Source organism: Sardina pilchardus, chromosome 18 (genome assembly GCF_963854185.1).
Source record: "Sardina pilchardus chromosome 18, fSarPil1.1, whole genome shotgun sequence".
Lineage (NCBI taxonomy): Eukaryota > Metazoa > Chordata > Actinopteri > Clupeiformes > Clupeidae > Sardina > Sardina pilchardus.
The window spans coordinates 25,368,119-25,388,290 of NC_085011.1; the positions used below are offsets into that span (position 1 = coordinate 25,368,119).

The 20,172-nt window shown below is 47.5% G+C and overlaps 1 protein-coding gene across 4 annotated transcripts in view; it reads left to right on the top strand.

The window, feature by feature from the left end:
- The window catches only part of LOC134064325 (arginyl-tRNA--protein transferase 1), a 95,122-nt gene that overhangs the window by 3,366 nt on the left and 71,584 nt on the right, over positions 1 to 20,172 (top strand). For 3 of the 4 annotated variants that reach the window (XM_062520236.1, XM_062520234.1, XM_062520237.1), the window contains exons 2-7: positions 3,203 to 3,266; positions 3,656 to 3,718; positions 4,206 to 4,309; positions 4,830 to 5,030; positions 12,206 to 12,453; positions 18,475 to 18,603. In XM_062520236.1, coding sequence (XP_062376220.1) covers positions 3,203 to 3,266; positions 3,656 to 3,718; positions 4,206 to 4,309; positions 4,830 to 5,030; positions 12,206 to 12,453; positions 18,475 to 18,603 — 809 coding nt within the window. Of the gene's footprint in view, positions 1 to 3,202; positions 3,267 to 3,655; positions 3,719 to 4,205; positions 4,310 to 4,829; positions 5,031 to 12,205; positions 12,454 to 15,557; positions 15,687 to 18,474; positions 18,604 to 20,172 lie in introns of all 4 variants that reach the window. The other variant, XM_062520235.1, reaches the window with a different exon arrangement.

The window sequence follows — 20,172 nt, forward strand, 5'->3', positions numbered from 1 at the left end:
TCATCAGCTGAAAAGATCAACTCGGGTTATTCTCACGGGTGTATCCATGACTACCAGCTGATTCATTTTTTTTGTGTAAGGGCTTAAGTGTTTGCTTTCTCTGTTTCTTTTATCAGTTGCAGTCAGGAATCACGGCTTTTGTGTTGGTCCCTGGGCTGTATGGTCTTTAATTTAGTGATTCATTGGGTAATAGATTAGTAGTAAATGGAAACTCAGATCCAGATTTTGCAGACGGATGGATTCTGATATTTCTTTTAGTCGTTATTTTAGCCATTCTAATTTATTTTGGTTGCTTTTGACGATGGTTTCGGCCTTTTCTTTAGTAAACCATCTGATCTTGAAAAGTGCTGTCTTTTGATGGAATCCCTCTATTCAAGATCTGCAGTTTGGCCCAAAACTGAACTGTGAACTGAAATGAGAGTGTTTCATGACAGCCAACAACATTCTTAACCTTCCCACTCCACTTTTTCCATTCATCAGCTGCCTCTGCCAGCAGTACAGTCAGGGAAGCGTCTCCATACGGAGCCTCGAGTCTTATGGAAGTGTCTTAATCTGAAATCCAGGTTACAACTGGAACTCCGGTGACAAATCCTGTTACCAAAGGTGATCGTTCATCGACTGCACAGACTGTCACGAGTTTGTGAGAGTTTGTCCTCGGTTGGTGCCATTGTTGACGTTGCTTCACTATCCCAAATGCCACAGCATTGGAGAAGAGGAGAGGAGATATATCTATCTAGTAACATTATGACACTTTATGAATTATTATCATTTTGCTAATGGAAGCGTTGGCTGGATATTCTCACTGCATCACCCCCTGTCATAAAGTGAGAGTATGTCTTTGAGTGCCTACCCCATCAAGGGTCAGCTTGATGGGGTCCAAAGTGTGGGAATTAAGAAGCCCAAACACACGCTAATACTTCCAGTAACATCAGAGTGGGGGATGCTAAAGCCCTGTGTTTGTTTTGTTTGTATGATGTAAGGCATGAGACTCCCAGAAAGTTATTTCACTGTGGAACTTGCTGTCCTTTGGGTCTGTTTGTAACTTCCTCTCAAGGTCAGATGTAGGCCTGTTATGTACACAATGTGCCTTGAATCCAGTGTGAATGGACAAGAGTGCTCACTGTTGGACCTATTTGACTGTATAATGTATGTGTGAGCGAGTTAGTGAGAGAGAGAGAGAGAGAGAGTGAGAGAGAGAGAGAGAGTGAGAGAGTGAGAGAGTGAGAGAGTGAGAGAGAGAGAGAGAGAGAGAGAGAGAGAGAGAGAGAGAGATCAGTTACAAAAAAAAAAAAACCCAAGTCATTCAGATTTTTTAATTGTCATGTAAACACGCTGATTGGTGCTGCTTGCTTTATGATACTCTGTTGACCAAAACCGAGCTATGATCTAATCAATAGCATAGTACTGTACCAGCCTCTATCAAAACCGCGGGACAGTGTTTTATGCAAGTTAACAGAAACAAAACCGTATGAATACCATATTTACTGCCCTCGTCTATTAACCTCATACCTCATTACGGTAGTCATAAAATACTCAATGGCATGAGATCCAAAGTTCAAAAAGCCAACATTCTTCTTTGCTGATTTTGATCAAGGTATTGCTTGGACTTACAGGAGAACACATGGCTTTTCCCCCCTTTTTTCTTACAGTCTTTCATGGTTTTGAGTTACATTAGAGCATAGTTCAGTGGATGTCTCTGACTTCGTGTTAGAGTTGCAGGCCTGGGATGGAGTCTAAGGACGGTCATGCTGGACTGTGGGAAACTCTCTCCCAAGAGATTGGGTCTGGCAAACACATAGTAGCCTGGCACACCCTCCCAGTGACGCAACGCCTTCAGGCTTTTGCTGCTGGTCTGGTCAACTGCTCATTGAGAAGGATTTCTGAGTTCCCGAAATCTGCGGAACTGCCCCCTTTGGTCGAGAACCAATCAACTTTGAGCAGCTCCAACGGCTCTGGGTAGAGGCGTGTTCAAGGCAGCGGAAAGAGTGTTGTTATTGGTTTAAACTCGGCAATCCGCTTTCTGACATCTACCAGTAGCAAACTGAGGCACTTAAAGGAGGCGGGTCAACCAGCGCTGGCAAGAAACCGTGTTAGCACAGGCTGTTGGTCAGACTAAAGTCTCGCAGAGCCTTTGAAAGTCGATGGTAATCAGGCTAAACACATAGTACTCAAAGCATAGAGCATGTGCTTTAGTACGGGCTAGACTAGATAGACGGAGACAATTTATGTAGGCTATAGCAATTGCAATTTTTTTCTGACAGATATTGCGATTTCAATTTGCAATATGATTTTTGATTGTCAATGAATTGATTCAGTTTAATATTTCAAAAGTCTCTTTAATCAGTGCCACCCCTGATTGTGCCCAATGCGCAAGAAGCACAGCACCCCCGACCAACTGTGAAGTTCACCAATCAGAATTTCTGTACCCCTCACGTACTGTACTACGCAAACCCACCAACCAGAAGTGGAACAGTCAAGGAGGATGACATGAATATAAAAACCATAAATGTGTCAATTAACTGTGCGGGATTATTTGTACCGATTAGGTACAGTAATAGCTTTGGTACGTATTGAGATTGCTATTGCGATAATTGTGCAGCTCTACCAAACAATACAATGCCCTATGACCGTCTAGTCATTGGAGATTATTTGGCAGTGGATGGCAGTGATATGTTCAGCAAAGTGAAGTTCATTATTTATGCTGAGTCTCATTAAAACGGCTGACCTGTTCGAGTGGTTGGTCTGTGGATGTAAGTGTAGTTCAGTCCAGGGGGTGGTTTTGATGTGAGAGTGACCAGCTCTTTTGTTTTGTGTGGGCAAGGGTAATTGTCTTGACCCCACTGTGAAAATTGTGAGATTGTGTTTTAATAAACTGATGTTGTTGTCATTGAATAGCCTAGTCCCTCTATGTTGATCTCTGTCATGTTCATCTAGATGTTTGATAGATGCTAGAAATTACTCTACATTGCATTGTGCGACGTGCTAATAAATTAGCAAATGCTGGCATCACTGCCTTTTCTCATTCCCTGGTTTCTGCAGCACAGTAGCCAAGTGGGTTTAGCCCTGCTCAGCTGCTGTACGCTGTAGAGGTGTGAATATGGGTAAAAACATGACCGATGATTGCGACTCAAAACATAAATACTCCTCTCTAACCCCACCCCCCTTCTCTGTTTTTCTCTCTCTTTCTCTCTCTTTCTCTCAGGGATGTGGTCCCATACTATGACAGTTCAGGACTACCAAGACCTGATAGATCGAGGATGGCGACGGTGAGCCACCAGCTTCCATATTTCCTCTTTAGTGTCATCTCGTTTGAATTGCTTTGAAAATCTGAAGAAACATGATCTAATTAGTAAAACAACTAACTGAACAGATGTGAAAATGCCAGTTATACAGTACAGGGAAAATAATGATTCTCTGTTTCTGGAGAACAATTGGATCCACCTACAGTAGCTCGAGTTGGCAACAGCTTTAGCTGCCAGGCAGCTACTGTACTGTGCTACATTCTGGGGGAACGTTCATGAGCCCCTATGGTCATGCCACTGTAGCACAGTAGCTGCCTGGCGGCTCTAGCTGTTGGCTGCAGCAACTCAAGCTTGTTTTAGGGTTTTTTGTATCGACGGTATTCTTACCTATTGCCTCTGCTCTGCCACCACAGGAGCGGGAAGTACGTATACAAGCCCATCATGAACAAGACGTGCTGCCCACAGTACACCATCAGGTAAGAGGTCTTCTCAGTTAGAGATGTGCAAGGCTGCCCACAGTACACCATCAGGTCAGAGGTTTTATCAGTTAGAGATGTGCAAGGCTGCCCACAGTACACCATCAAGTAAGATGTCTTCTCAGTTGTGATGTGCAAGGCTGGCTCTGAGAGTGTACAAACCCACTCCAGCATCTACCTGCCCCTGTGATTTGAGCCCGAGTCTAAGCCTGAACACAGCTGCTGTCCAGGATTTGAATGCTGGCATTGTAGCTGAGTGTATGTAACTCCACCAGTGGTTTGGCAGTCCCAGTTCTATTATGAATGCAGCTTGAGAAACATGTTCATGAAATGCATGTCCTCCTAATCATGTCTGGAAGTGGTTTGATCTGAACATGTTGTTTTGTAAAATGATCATTGATGTTAAGAAGACAAATGATGTGTATGCACTGCAGTGCATTCAATTCTTAATGGGTGCTAGATGAGGATTTGATCTGTGCCTGCACAGGTGTCATGCCTTGAAGTTTCAGCCTTCCAAAAGCCACAAGAAAATCCTGAAGAAGATGAACAAGTTCCTGCTTGTGGGAGAGATTCCCGAAGGCCAGTGTGATGGTGAGGGTCAATTAGTGAGCTCCCTTTTCAGAATGACTGTAGGAGGTTTTCCACCGACAGCGAACCAGATCTGGTGCTGTTCGGAATTCTTTGAACCATGGCGCTATCTGGTGAACCTGCCTGCATTTCCACCTGTTTTGAACCAAACCAAGGATGCGTCATCAACAATGGGTGTTGCATGCAAAACAAACTGTTCATATAATTGTCCGGTTTATGCATCTCATTAACATTGTCAGCTAAAAACAGCAGAATCTAGCTGTTTAAAATGCTAGTCAACGTCTGCAGTGTAATGCTAGTTGACTAGTTTTGTTTACTCATGGCAACAGTTGATATGGACGGAAAACTCATGCTAAAACTCAACTATTTTCTGGTTCAATATCTGAACCAAGGTGCCACTTGGTTTTGCATTGTGGGGTAATTGCAAAAATTAGCTTTTTAACTTTTTAATTAGCTTCTCAGTTTGGAAAGTCTGTTTATAACATGCGAATGCTAATGCTAATATCATCATGTGTCTTTGAAGGAGAGCCCATGGACTCTGTGTGTCACGAGAGTGGTCCGGCACGGGACTCGTCCCAGCTGAGTGCCTCTGATGTTGAAGGTCCCATCAACCCCCCCAGTGTGGACAAGGAAGCCGAAACCAACAGTGCCGCCCCGGAGCCCCCCAGGCAGGATGCTGATCCCCCTGCCAACGCCAAAGCCTCCCGCTCTGCCCCCATACCAGGTGAGTCTGCTCACACATCCGTCCGTCCCTTTATGGTTATGTGACGACACTGACTGTTTGGAATGTTGTGGCATGTGAGTAATATAAGGGCTGGGGCTGTTTCGTCAGTATTTCCATTGTGAGATTTGGGTTGGACTGTGGCATTAGCGTTTTAAAAACAGTTGCGATTTTGCCTGTCTACACCCTAATTCCAGGGTGGCATTTTAAAAAGTCTAGAAAGTGTTTCGGGCTCCAAAATACCAGTATCGTGTGGATAAAAGTGATTTCCGTTTGGCCCGTTTTTAGCAGCCAGGTGCCGTCATGATCTCTCTCAAGATCTGTGTCTGTGAACTTGAAAGTGTGAAGAATCGACAGGATGTGTATGATTGTTATCCATTCTAACTGAGCAAACTGTTTGTGCATGGTGTATACTTTTGCCAAAGATCCTTCATTACTGACAAGATAGAGCAACATAATGCATCTCTATGGAAGCAAAATTCGAACAGTTCCTGTCTGCTTAAAGAGGCGTGTCGCAAAGTCGTCATAGTGGGATATCGATCTCTGTCAGATTGGCAAGCAGTTCAGTTTGAATGTAACGTCACTTTCTAGGTCTGCTTAAAGGGGGATTTCGCCCCCTTCCCCTTTGCAAAAACAGAACGCGGAAATGGTTGAACACTTGCGCCTCTCGCTCCGCTTTAACCCTCTTTGCTTTTGCTTAGCATTGGTGAAACTTCACAACTAGTATTGTGCCTACTGTAATGCAAACATCCTTCAGATTTCTGATCAGTTATTTTCAGATTCCGAGCATGCACACCTTAATGGGCTTTAATGTGACTCATGTCTTTAATTTACTGTTTAAAAATGAATGCCTTATTGAAACTGGTCTGGATTAGTAGTGTGGATTAGTAAAGTAAATGGTAAATGGACTGCATTTATGTAGCGCTTTTTTCGGCTTCTGCGAGCACCCAAAGTGCTTTACATTATTATGCCTCACATTCACCCATTCACACACCGGCTGCCATGCAAGGCGCCAACGTGCTCATCGGGAGCACTGGGGTTAGGTGTCTTGCTCAAGGACACTTCCACAGGGTCAGGAGGAGTTTGGTTCGAACCAGGTTACTGGACGACTCTACCTCCTGAGCCACTGCCGCCCCACACAGTCAGAACAGATCTATGTTGTTAATTTATGATTCTCCTTTTATCAGACAAGTGCTTTTGTGTGTGTGTGTGTGGTTTGAGCAAACACACTCACAGACGTCAAGTAATCTAGCAGACTTGGTAGAAGACTTATTGGATCACTTTAATGCAGAAATGGCAAACATTATGGATGACATTGCTCGATTAAAATTCAAGAAAGTTAAGGACAAACAGAAAGCCCCATGGGAGCAAAAACTCCTAAAAAGAGAGTGTAGGAAGCCCGAAAGAAAATGGCGTAAACACAAACTTCAGATCCACTAAAATGTTGACATTTACAATCTGCTATGTATCCTGATGAGAATGTGGAACTGAACTGGCATAACCAGATATAAAGTATTTGAGATGATTGGACCCCAAAGACGTGGACAGGAAGCAGGAGAGATAGATGTGCAGGCTTCCAGCCTGAGCTGCAGGTGAAATCCAAATCGCCGGCAGATCCGACAAGGTTCACCCAGCCTAGTATAAAAGCCTATTCATGGAAAGTTGACTGGACGGGAAAAGAGTGATAGGAATAATCCAGGAATTATGTCCAGAAAATGGGCTGCAAGTGGCACATTCTTAGTGTCAAGTCACTCCTGAATCATAGACAAGGTTAGAGCATCATCCTTTGGCTAAGGAGAGATCGAACTGTACTGTTGAGCAGTGGTCCAAACTCCTCTTTTCACATAAAAACAAATGTTGGATGTTTGGATAAGACTTTTTCATTTTATTTAGATATGACTGGTTAAGGCAGCTAACAAAGCAACCTGGGCGTCCATAACACCTCAGCAGTGCCACAAGCTGATTGCCTCCATACCAAGTCACATTGATGCAGTAATTTGTGCAAAATCCACTATAAATACACTGCTTTCGATTGGTCAAGGTTTTTGTACATTTCTGTATTATAACTTCTTTATTATAATATTTTGAGATGCTGATTTCAGGTTTTCATGAGCTATAAACATTAAAGCAAAACAAAATATCTTGAAATATTTAACTTTATATCTAATGAATCTAGAATATATGAAAGATTAACTTTTTCAAATAGATACGTGGGGGAAAAAATACCTTTTCCACAATAACTTTTTTTTTTAGACCCACCTGTAAAGCTACTGTCTTGAAAGAACACTTGGCAACGCCTTCACTGGCTGCAGTTCTGAAAATGACAAGTAGATGGCAGCAGAGGGCTGCATTTCAGCAGCAGAGTTGATTCTCAACACAGTTTCACTGGCTGGCTTCACCTCTGTGCTTTTTGAAACAAACTGTCCCATGGGCATCGCCGCCCCACCTTCATTCTTCATATGTTCATTCACTAACTTTCAAGCACACACTACGGTCTCATCCTCACGCAGGCAACAGAGGATTCATATTAGCTATGAAGGGGCAATTGACACATAAATCATGCATGAGTCGGACTCTTCAGCTCCTGTTCCTCTCTCTCTCTCTGACACACACACACACACACACACACACACACACACACACACACACACACACTTACACACACACACACACACACACACACACACACACACACACACACAGAACTTAGCCTTCACTCTCTGGCCCCCATAGCCTGCAGCTCCGGCCCAGACATAAACAGAGCCCTGAGCCCGTGGGTGTTTTGGCCTGCGTCTCTGCCTGGGCTACAATTGAGTTATAGTCGGGGAGGGAGACGGCCGCAGCGCCGGAGAGAGGGGCTGCCACGCTTCACCACGCTCCCCGGGTAAAATACCCCCTCATAGAACCATCCGGAAACCTGTGTGTGTGTATGTTTGTGTGTGCGTGTGTGCAGTGGGGGTGTCTCCTGATGGGAAAAGGCTGCTGCTCCCTGAAAGAAATAAAGTGTGAAATAAAAACGACAGAAAAAGACAGCAAGTGGAAAATGCCCTCTCCATCCCCGCTCTGTCGTACGGGAAACACCTGGCCGCTGCACTGTAGTTTTTATTAGAGGCGTTCGTTTCTCTCTCTCTTTTTCTTTCTTTTTTTAAAATCTGTGCGGCCCGAAGCATGAATCTGCAGCGCAGCGTCAGCCGCGTCCGGATTGGACGGATGGATGGCCCCAGCCCAACGTGCAGCCCATGCCAGAGGAAATGTGGGAGAGGGAGCTCATAAAAGAGAGAATGCGAAACAGTACATCACCCCCCGAGTTGGTGCTGTGCAACATGTGTGTGTGCGTGTGTGTGTGTGGTTGGTGGGTGTGTGTGTGTGTGTGTGTTGAACCTTCAGCTGACTGGAGATGGCTGTTGAAGCACTGAGGTGGAGGGAGGGGGGGGAGTACTGGCTTCATTCATTAAAACCTGCTGAAGGGAGTCTGTGTGTGCATCACTGTAACCAGGACCACTCATCCCACTTCCCAAGAACATGACGGTCGGCCATTAATCTTTCCATTTATTTTCCATTTAAATATTTTGTACAAATGATCGTTCCCTTCCTCTTGTACCATGTCTTGTACCATTGTGTTTTTACCCACATCCATCATCATTACCTGAACCCCCCCCCCCCCTCCTCCTCTCCACTCCTCTCCACTTCTCTCTTCCCGGTTGTTTTTCCTCATAAAGGGAAGTGCCAGCATTCACACTCACGCAGGCATGACACAGAGCTACCCACAAAGTACACCCCTCTCGCTTGCCCGAGGGCGCTGTGGGGTTGCGTGCTCGTTGCTGCCTACATTGTGCAATTGTTTGCGCTTTTCTCCTGATTTCTCTTGATTTGACTTTGCTGTCTGCGACTTGTGCGACTGCATAGTTTGTGCGTGTGTGCGACGTGTGTGTGACGTGTGTGTGTGTGTGTGTGTGTTTGAGAGAGAGGGTGTGTTGAGGGCTGTTCCAGGGGGGCAGTGCTATGTTTTTATGAAGTGTTAACTGCCGCAGAGGGAGAGTGCGTCCTCCACAGGAACTGATCTGTCAAAATTTATCTTCACACTGTACAGGCTGTACCTCTGCGTGTGTGTGTGTGTGTGTCTCTATGTGTCTATCTTTGTCTATGTGTGTGTATGTGTGTCTGTCTGCCTGCGTGTGTGTGTGTGTGTGTGTGTGTGTGTGTGTGTGTGTGTGTGTGGGAGGTGACTCATAAAGAGAGTATTTGAGCTTGTGAGCATGTGGTGTGTATGGACATCTGTTTTAACACTGTAAAACTAGAGGAGAAAGTGTTTGTGTGTTGTGTTCGTGTTCGTACTCATGAAGCCTAGAGGAGGGTTGTGATGTCTTTGTCACAGGTCACCGCTTGTGTGTGTGTGTGTGTGTGTGTGTGTGTGTGTGTGTGTGTGTGTGTGTGTGTGTGCGCGTGCGCGTGCGCATGCGCGTGCGCGTGTGCGTGTGCGTGTGCGTGTGCGTGTGCGTGCGCGTGCGCGCGCCCGTGTCCGTGCATGTCTATGGGTGTACAGTAATTTCCTGCATATAAGCCGCATTGTGTATAAGCCGCAGGACAGTATTTTATGCAAGTTAAAAGAAGGAAAACCATATTAACACCACATTAACTGCCCCCCTGTATTAACCTCATAGCTGAAGAAATTTTGCAAAATCAATGTATAAGCCGCGGCTAATAGTCGGGAAATTACGGCATATAGCTGACTTATCAGCCTTATCTATGGCTGTTTATATTCAACCCCAATGTACCCGCATGGTCAAGTTCATTTTAGTGATTTGCTTCAGCCGTAATGATGTATGTGTGTGTGTGTGTGTGTGTGTGTTGAAGTAGATGAAAAGCAGTCCCTCTCTCTCTGACACTCACATGGACGTCCTTGTGTCAGTGACTCAGTATTCCGACACAGTTGGACACCACATAGCTCAGTTTCCAGCAGTCATTTCTTTTTCATGTCTTTTGATTTGTTCTGACAGCCGAAAAAGTTCTATGTTTTTCCTTTGTTGGGGATGAAAGTGCATTTCTTTCTATTCTTGAACTCTGCCAGAACCCCCCCACCCCACCCCCTTACCCCAACCACCCCTAATATTTCTCTCCAAAACACTGCTGATAAGATGGGAGTATTACACACAGTTTCCTTTGGAAACTTATTGAGCCATGCAAAGCCCAAGGCAGAGTGGGCCAAAATTCTCTGGAGTAAATCAAGTTAAAGATCTAATATCGCTGACAGACAGGCCTCCTCACCAGAGGTCACCATATTGTTTGTTTGTTTGTTTTTTTTATTTATTTACCACACAAAAATAACCACATGATGTGCTGATACATCAGCCTTCAATAGAATTCAGTCACATTGGGACATTGGCCATTTCCCCAGCCACTTGAAGTACTTGTTGTTCATCCGGATGTGATTGTGTGTGTGTCTGTGTTTGTGTGTGTGTGTCTGTGTGTGTGTGTGTGTGTGTAGCCATTGGGATAATAGTGCATTGTGCTCAAAGCTGTAAACACTTCTGCTGTGATTGATGGTTGATGCTGGCTTTGGCCCCACTCTCGCTGCTCCTCTCGAACGCTCCCCCGCGGGGTCACCACGGTGATGGCAGGCCAGCGAGTGCCGGGCGGTGGTTGGCACGGCGACAGGCAGGAAATAGCCCTCGCTTCCTTATTGCTGCAAACAGGATGTCGGCGTGTAAACTGTTGACATAGGATGCCTGGAGCAGTGGAAGGGTCTGGCAGGCGTCCAGGACAGAAACAGAGAAAGCGAGTGGTGTGTGTGTGTGTGTATGTGTGTGTCTGTGCGAGTGTGTGTGTGTGAGTGTATTCTCGCTGCAGAATGGTTCAAAGCCCAGCTCCGTCTGTCTGTCCATCTGTTTGTCTGCAAACAGGACACCCTCTGTCCTCCCTGACTGGCCCTTCTCCTCTCCTTCCCTGGCCGTCTCTCACACCCACTCCTCCAGTCTCTGATACTGGGCCTGCCTTCTACAGTACCCTTCTACCTCTCTGTGCCGTTCGAAACATCATTGTTCGTTTTTAGTTCTCTTCTCCTTCGTTCCCCTCAGTAACGCTCTCACTCGCGCTCTCTCCTCTTGTGATCGCCGTCTTGATCTCTCGTCTCTGTTGCTGCAGTGCCAGACTCTGCACTCCAGGTCTGCTCTGGGTGTTGGGTATTTGGTCAGGGCCTGGGTGGACACTTGTGGAACCAGGATGCCCCTCAGGCGTGTCCACCGGACGTCTTTCGTGATGCTCGTGATGCTTGAGGTTCACAGACCGTGATGCTTTTCGTGATGCTTGAGGTTCACAGCAGTTTTACCCTTTTACCCGTCCTCGACCCTCTGGAGTATTTACTGAGCATGTGCAGTTAGAGGAACTCAGTGCTGGTGATGTCATGGCAGCAGCAGGGGAAAAAAAAGGGGGGGGGGGTCCCGGGGGTTTGCGGAGGTATTAGGAAGGAAAATGGCTTCCGGATGTTGAAGAGTGTTTCCCATTGCCCTGTGAATGGGCGAGGCGGTGATCGAGTGAGCCTCACATGAATGAACGAGCAAGCACACGCTCGCGCTCGGCGGCTGTGCCCCCTCCAGCGATCGGAAACCCACCCTTCACGCCCACAAACTGCCTCCACATGGCAGCACTGTTCCCAACCCCCCCATACCCCCCCCCCCCCGCCAGAGCCAAAACAGAAGAGCACAAGCTTCAGAAACCTGTAATTGAATTAGACTTGCACTGATGAAGCACGCCCAGTCAGTCTCTCTCTCTCTCTCTGGAATTGCTTTGTGACCCGTGTGAGGAGTGGGACCTTCAGGGTAGAGGGGAGGGGATTAACAGTTTGAATGTTTTTGGCGTCATCTCTCATTTCCACCCGTTTCAGCTGTGTTTGTGGGGTGTTTGTTGCTGCCGCCACTGTTTGTTTTGGAAAAGCTGCATGTTTTGGCCCCGGCTGTTTAAAAGGGTTTCTTTAATTCGTACAAACGCCTCTAAAGAAAACAAATTGGATCAGCTGGTTGAGTCACATCCTCTGTGTTTCTCTTCTTTCCATTCCTCCTTCTCTTTACCTCTCTTTCATTCTCTTCTTTTCTACCCTTTCCCCGGGCCACTCCATCCTCCTCCTCCATCCTCCTCCTCCTCCTCCTCCTCCTTCTCCTTCTCTCCCTCTCCCTCTCCCTCAGGTATGGGAGCGGATCCCAGCAGGCCTCCGTGTCGGAAGGCCAAGGAGCTCCGTAAGGAGCGGCGGCTGCAGAAGGAGCAGAGACGGCAGCAGGAGACCGGGGACTCCGTCACCACCTCCTCCACCACCTCCTCCGCAGCCTCCTCAGTGCCCGCTCCAACTCCCGCTTCCACCACGTCCAACCAGACCAAGTCCCTGGAGGAGTTCCTATCTGAGACGGCGCCCGACTCCCCTCTACACCGCCTGGAGGTGAGAACGCTGTCAGTGTGTGCGTGTGTGTGTGTGTTTGTGTATGTATGTATGTATGTGTGTGTTTGTGTGTGTATGTATGTATGTGTGTGTTTCTTTGGGGTCCTTCATGTGCTACCAAAGTCGTCCATGGACGTCGTTGCTGATGTTGCCACTAACCCATGCCAACTCTGTTATCAAACGGGCAGGAACTGGTTAAGTCCGTGTTTGGACAAGCTTTCCGAGGTGCCCGAACACATCCAGCGAGCACACAGGAACTTGATGAATCATTCTAATTCCATCGCTCCTCCACCTCCCTGCACCTGCCCTGCTTATCAGCCGCGCCGAGCTGCCCTGTTATCTACAGGTGGAGGAGCTGGCAGCGGAGGCTTGTCCGGAATCGAATAGGATGACCTCATTCACCATCCCCAAGAGACCGTGTGACGCAGCCGCCACAGCAACAGCGGTTTCCAATGTTTGTGTCGGATTGTTCCACCACTCCGCTAATTCAATTGGAGGATGAAGCCACATAGCCTCTCTCTGAATGAAAATAAAGCCCCCCCCCCCCTCCTCCCCCCCCCCCCCACACACACAGACACACACTGTCTGTTTTACTCTCCCTCCTTTGCCCTGTCTGTTTCCAGACCACTAGGAAAGTGATGTCAGCATTGGTAAGGACATTGAGCTGTTGGATTAGGACTGGAGACCTGATAAGCGAGTGGCAGGATGGCTCTCCACCAGTGGAAATCCCGAGGGATGAGGCGCTCTCTCTACCCCCCAATTAACTTAATTGAACCACCAACTGATTGGATTGATCTCAATTCTCCAACATTGTCCCGTTCAATCTGTGTAAGTGGATCCCAGGCAACCGGACAAGGTCACCCGTCTCTGCGGAAGGTCACAGCCAAACCGGAGGACTAATGACGTTTTCGTGAGGTCTCTGGCTTGTCTCTCTCAGGCAGGCCTGAAAATAAAAATCCATAGGACATGTGAATTGGGCTTTCTCTACCTTCCACAGTCGTACTGTCTGTGAGGTTATCTAATTCTTTTCGCATTTCACAAGCATCCGGGGAGGGAGTTGGGAGAGTGAAGTGGAGGGAAGTTCGCCACTGATAGGAGGACCACTGACGGAAGACGCATGGTGGGGAAGGAGTGGGAGGGGGGGGGGGGGTGAGTGACCGCGGGGTAGAATGTTCCGGAGATAGCCGCCTGGCTGCGGTCACCTAATGAGGTGTTTATGGTAGGCCGACCGGACTGTCAGCCAGCCCACTCAGTCATCCAACGAGCTGTTAAACAGAGAGGGTCTGGAGTCGCCCTAATGATCCATAGAATGGGATGGACAGACCAGAGAGTGAGAGAGACGGAGAGACGGAGAGAGAGGGAGAACTCTTGGCCCCTCTTTGAGCCATCTAGGGCCTCTCAGAGATAAATAAACGGATGTGTGGAATCTTAGCTATAGTTGTTCTTTTGATCACAGCTATGCGTGTGTGGCCTTTTCAAAGTCAAATACACTGATCACATATGCACCAAGTGTGTCTCGTGGATATCCTTTAGGTCACTGAAATCCTCTGGTGTTGCTTGAATGTGTGTCAGGCAGCATAAATAGTCATGAAAAATGGATGGACACGTGTTGCCCAGCCACTAAGGAACTTTTGGGCAGAAAAAAAGTTTCGGGCAGAGGGATACCATCAGGGGGCAGTGTAGCCATGTGGTAAAAGTCCACACAAGCCGTCCGTTTTGATTTACTTTCTCTCGCTCTCTCTAAAAGTTCAGGTTCCCTCCTTCACCCAGGCTCTGGATCGTCTCCCTCTTTCTGTCTCTTTGACTCACCCTCAAATATGCTGCCATGGCTCTACTATACATTAACAAACAGAGGTAATGTGCTCTGAATCAAAAGCCTTTTCAACACACTGTGATCAAAATGGTTTTTGAAAGAAGAAACGGTTCAGGGATTTCTGTTTCTTTTCCCTCCCTTCGTGTGTAGTTCTCTCACAAGCTTCTTATTCACAAACACACACTTACACTTACACACACACACACACACACACACACACACACACACACACACACAGAGGCTGATTTCTTTTCATTTTCTTTTAATTGGACGCCTAAGCTTTTAACATAAACAGTATTAAAACATTCAGTAACCCTAGACGTGGTTTGAAAGTATAAAAATACCAGCGGCCAGCCAATCTTGAGTTGTTGTTGTTCCCCAACGCAGGTGGACCCCCTTGAACCCTCGGTCACTCCGAGACCGTCTCGAGAGAGTTGCCAGATGAAAAGATTTGTGCGAACCGTTAATTCTTACACGGGACTCTGGCAGCTTTGTCTCCCCCGCACTATGGCCCGGCCAGGCAAGTTATATGAGAGCCCTGATGTGGCCAACCAAAATAAACCCGGGGTTAAATAACCCCCATCGAGCACTTTCCAGAGGACCCAGGAGGAGCAGCAACACAATCCAACCAAAGCCTTAAAAACCAAGAATTTTTTAATTAAGAGGAGGAGAAACCAAATATAAGGGGGGGACGCTATCTCTCTCAATTTCGGGGAAATGACAACAATGAAAAATCACTCGATTTTTTTGTGTGTGTTCGGGAGGTTTTGCCGAGGTGAAACGGTTGACTGTCCACATCCAGCTCCAGGACCTCACAGCTGGTCTCTCTGTTGCCTGAACCATCACACTGGATCGAATGGCACGAGTGTGACCAGAGGATGTCCGGCGTTTCGCATACATTTACAGCCTTGCAGTTTACAGAGTGACTCAGCCTGTGGCTGGTATGGGAGCTGCTACCATGGATCCGATGATGTTGAAGGCTGAGCCGAACACTGCAGGAAAAAAAAACGAAGACCTGTTGCTCACTGGTTCCATGTGTGATGTGCTAGCTCTGCCTCAGCTGCACGTTTGTTTTCTTTTTATCATTTCTTAAGTCTGCGTATGTGTGTGTGTGTGCTACATCTTATCTTGCCAACTTTCATCTCTCCATGTGGGTTTATAATCCGCAGGATTTTGATGTGTGTTATTTCTGTATTTCAGTCTGGGTGGGATTTAGGTTTGGGGCTTTTGGGGGGTTGTCACTCACTGAATTCTGTGTTTTAACCCTTTCCCCACTGCTCCTCTCTTGAAGGTGAGGCTAGTGCGCTCCAGTCCCCCCAGTTCAGAGTTCAAAGCCTCTTTCGACGCCTCTTACCAGTTGTACAAACTCTACCAGATGGCCATTCACAAGGATCCTCCAGACAAGCCCACTGAGAGCCAGGTCAGGGGTCAAGGGTGAGAGTTGAGGGGTCAGCCCCTCAGGGATGAAAATAGAGAGGGGAGAAGGTGCTAGAGATTGACTCCAAACACAAAAAAAATGAGTGATCATTGAGCTTAGCTGCAGGGTAGCAGACTCAGAGCGCACCTCTGTGTTTGTGTTTTGTGTGTGTGATGAGCGCAGGACATTCGATCACTATCTGACCGCAGTCGCCCAGAGCGCAGATGTTTCTGTTGTCCCCCCTCTCTGTTGTCGGACACCTCCGTGAGAATGCAAACTTGGCAAATCTGTCAAAAGCCAGACGGGCACTGAGTCAAGGAAGGAGGGAAAGTCGGGGAGAGAGTGAGAACGGATGGGGAGGTAAACGAGGGTAAACAGTATAAATTCAGAGTTGGAGTGAGGGGGGCGGGGGGGTGGGGGCGCCAAAGCGGGCAGAAAAACAGCCCCTGCCATGACACTTTTTATTGCTGCTGCCTGCGAGTGGATGGAGCGTGGGATCAGGTGAGACGGCCCAGCAGCGGCAGACAGAGTGAGAGAGGAGAGCGGATATGAGGGAAGGGGCGAAAGGAGGGAAAATAGTATAGAGGGGAGAGAGGTTAGGAGTGTGTGTGTGTGTGTGTGTGTGTGTGTGTTCTTGAGTTCATCAGAGAGAGGGAAAGAGGGAGTGTGTGTGTGTGTGAGAGAGAGAGACAAACAAACAACACATGTGTCTGTGCGTGACTGGCAGTAGATGTGTTTGCATGTATTTACACCTGAGCAGAGAGACTGAAAGAGACCGACCTTGTGGTAGAGCAAAGAGAGGCAGGCGTAGGAAGGGAGAAAAGTGCTCCCATACGTCTGGTAGGTGGGCTGAGAGCTGGAGGTGGTGGTGGCTGGCTGGGTGGGTGGGTGGGTGGTTGGGAGTGGTGGCGTGGTGTTGCTACAGGTGCCTGTGTTGACCAGCCAGGCCATTCATCTCCCTCTCCTGCTGTTTGGCTCAGGTACTCCCCCTGCACCTCCAGACTGCACTAGGCTCCCACTCATCAATCTCCCAGGGCCCACGGCCCCAGCTGCACCAACACAAGCACTGCCATAGTCTCAGCGCTAGCGCCTCGAGCTAGCACGCTAGCTAGCCAGCCAGACCTAGCGCGGTCACATTTTTATGATTTAGGTGACACCTTGCCCTCCTCCCCTCTCTTCAGCACCCCTCTCCCCCCAAAAAATCCATCCCAGCCCCTCATGTGGCCGCCATTCCGAGTCATCCGAGCTGTACAAGACCCTTAACCATAAATCTTTGCCGGGCTTTTAACAGCACATGTTTTGGTATGTTAGCACGGCGCTAGCCGGCGTGCTAGCAAAGCTGTAGCCAGATGTTTCTGATTAGCTGTAGTGTAGTCTCCTTGTACGTCTCGCCTTAACCATGCCCGCGTTGTGGCCGTAAATCTTCACTGCAGTATGGGGGCCCAGCTGTGGTGTGCTGGAGTCGTAGGAGCTTTTTAACTTCAGCCTTTATTTATTTATTTATTTATTTATTCTCTCTCATAGCAACCTTTAATCATGTATATGGACGAGGTTGGGGCACCCGGTCATGTTGATTGTGGCTCTGAGTTTTATGCCGGTAATGGCCGCGGCCCCAGTTAGTAGAGAGCACTGTATCTAAAGCCTTGATTGGCTCCGAGTACTTTGCTGGTTGCATCTGCTGTTTTTGAAGGTGAACAGATTCTCCTGATGCAGTCAGCTTTTATGTAACTCTGGAAAACTCTGTTTTGACTCGTTCATGGAATATGCCCGGAGGTATTGGTTGGTTGTGTGTGTGTGTGTTTGTGTGTTTGTGAGTCAGAAGCAGAGTGTGTCTGTTGTGTTTAGTTTTTCCAAAATAACATAATCACCCCCTCCGGCATTGCTTTTATGGTGTGTGTGTGTGTGTGTGTGTGAGAGAGTGTGTGTGTGTGTGTGACTCCCTTGGTTGAGTATGTTATGAGGTACTGGTCTCGCTGGGTGTAGTTCCCACTCCCTTTTAAAGGGTTCAGTGCTGCTGAGCAGTGAACAGTGGCCCCTCAGTAGCTCCCAGTCCGTCCCCTCCTCGCTTAGCTGTGATTGTGTGCACTAGCCTCACCTTCAGGTTTCCCTCATGTCCTTTGTGGTTGTGGGACTGGAATCAGACTCCTACACACACACACACACACACACACACACACACACACACACACACACACACACACGATTGCATTGACCTGTTGCAAATGAGCTTAGAAGAGTCTAAGTTTCACCCCTGTCGCTTGTGTCATGGTACATTAATAACCTGATGCTGCTTTCAGTGTGTAGTGTTGTCTAAAACATCTCCATCAATACCCCCCTCCCTCTCCCCCCTCTCTCTCTCTCTCTCTCTGTCTCTCCCCCCCTCTCTCTCTCCCTCTCATTATCATCCCAACTCCTGTCACTGAACCGCTGCTTCCTCTCAACATGCACTAACACCTACCACCCTCCAAATTTGCCCCCCTTAACTCCTCTCCCTGCTTGACCAAAACTACCTGCTCTTCCTTTGCCTGCAAACTATTCTGTGAAACTTCTTTAACCTCTTGCCGATTGGTGCCCACACTCGACACGATATCTCCTCTGATCTCTTAACTGGCCATGGCTCGATGAATACAAACCTCCATCACGCGTCATTCACACTTTCACATCCCAAACGTGTTGCCCACCTCCACAACACTATCTCTCTCTTCACCCCTTCCTCTCATCTCTTTCCTCCCTCCCTCCTTCTGTCCATCCATTCATCCATTCATCCTCCCTTCCCTGCTCCTCTCTGAAGGTGAGGCTAGTGCTGGTCAGCTTTGAGGATCCTGCGTTTGTGGCGACCTACGAGCTCTCCGCTGCACTGTACTCCAAGTACCAGCAGGCCATTCACGGCGATGACCCGTCTGAGTGTGGTGAGACTGAGGTATGGTTCAGAGGTGAAAGGTCAGGGGGTTGCAATCACGACCCTATTATTACATCACTTTTCACAGGCTTTGAAGTTTAGTAAATGAGGACACTTGCTGTAGCACTGTGAGCCATGCACCGGTGTAGTTTCACCCCATTCAGGGTAGCAATACAGATAAATACTGTAGTGTATCACAAGAACTAATATAACAGAGTAGGGCTGGCACGGGATCGGTGGTTTGAATCACGGTTTTAAGGGCACGGTTTTAAGTTCTGTATGATTCTTGTTGTAATTTTTCCTTTTAATCTTGAACACTTCAGAAATACCATACTTCATGTATAGCTCGATTATCCACCATTTAGGCTACAGTATTTGTATGAAATCATGTAATCATACACAAACTGAAAGCACAACACATGCACATCAATAAGACCAGCTCTGTGGAAAGGTGAAGACATTGATGATTTCAAATAGCTTTTCATTTATTTGCCAAAAGTGTAGCATGTGTTATTGCCATCTACAGAACTGACTGAAATATTTCGGAATATTTTATATCTACACATAGCGTAGACTGCCCGAGCTATGCAAGATAGCTTCGAGGCACATAACCTTGTCGAGCCCTGTAAATGCACACTTTCTCCCCTGTATCTGCCGAATTGAACACTCCTCTAGTTTCTTTCAAGCTTTTGAGATCTAGGGTGGTTATTAAACTGCTGAAGTGCCATGAGGGTGCAGCAAATGAACTTGAAATGAACGGAAACAACACATTTAAGCTCACGATATTCAGACTGGCTCATCCTCCTGGAGCTCCCGATTAGCCACTCCGGGCCTGTACTAGCATAATTAATAGATACAGTAGATAGATAGATAGATACTTTATTGATCCCCAAGGGGAAATTCAAGAATAATATGTGTTGCTCAATGCTTGCACACAGTAAACAGTAGCACATTAAATCCAAAATATTTGTGCACACCAGACTTCAGACTTCCTCCAACTTCGGGCTTCCTTCGTTATCGCTGCCACTTGTCATTTCTATAACAGAGGTATAATCTGAGGAAACCAATTCCTCTTTTGCTTTCTATCTGTCTCTACCTGTCTTCTGTTCTCTCCTTTTCTTTCTCTCTCATCCACCCCTCCTCTCTCTCTCTCTCTCTCTCTTGCCACCTATGCTAGCAGGCCACTCCTGCTGTTTACGGGGCTCTATCATAAATGTGGCATGTGGTCTCAGTGAGGGGCCTCCGTCTCATAAAGACCACAGGAAAGAGGAGTGGTGTGCGGAGCAGATACTGTAGGAGAGGAGGAGAAGAGAAGAGAGGAGAAGAGAGGGAGGAGAAGAGAGGAGAGGGAGGAGAGGGAGGAGAGGTGAGGAGAGGAGAGGAGAGGAGGGAGGAGAAGGCAGAGATGGTGAGCTCCTGGAAACGCTCAGTACTCTGAGCAGGCACTGCAGGAGCGAGGGAGTGAAGAGAGGAGACGAGACGAGAAGAGAGAGGAGGAGGAGGAGGAGGAGGAGGAGGAGGATTAGGTGCAGAGGAAGGTGTGGAGCCTCAGGAGAATGTGTGTGTTTGGGGGCCTTTGTCCCTCAGGGC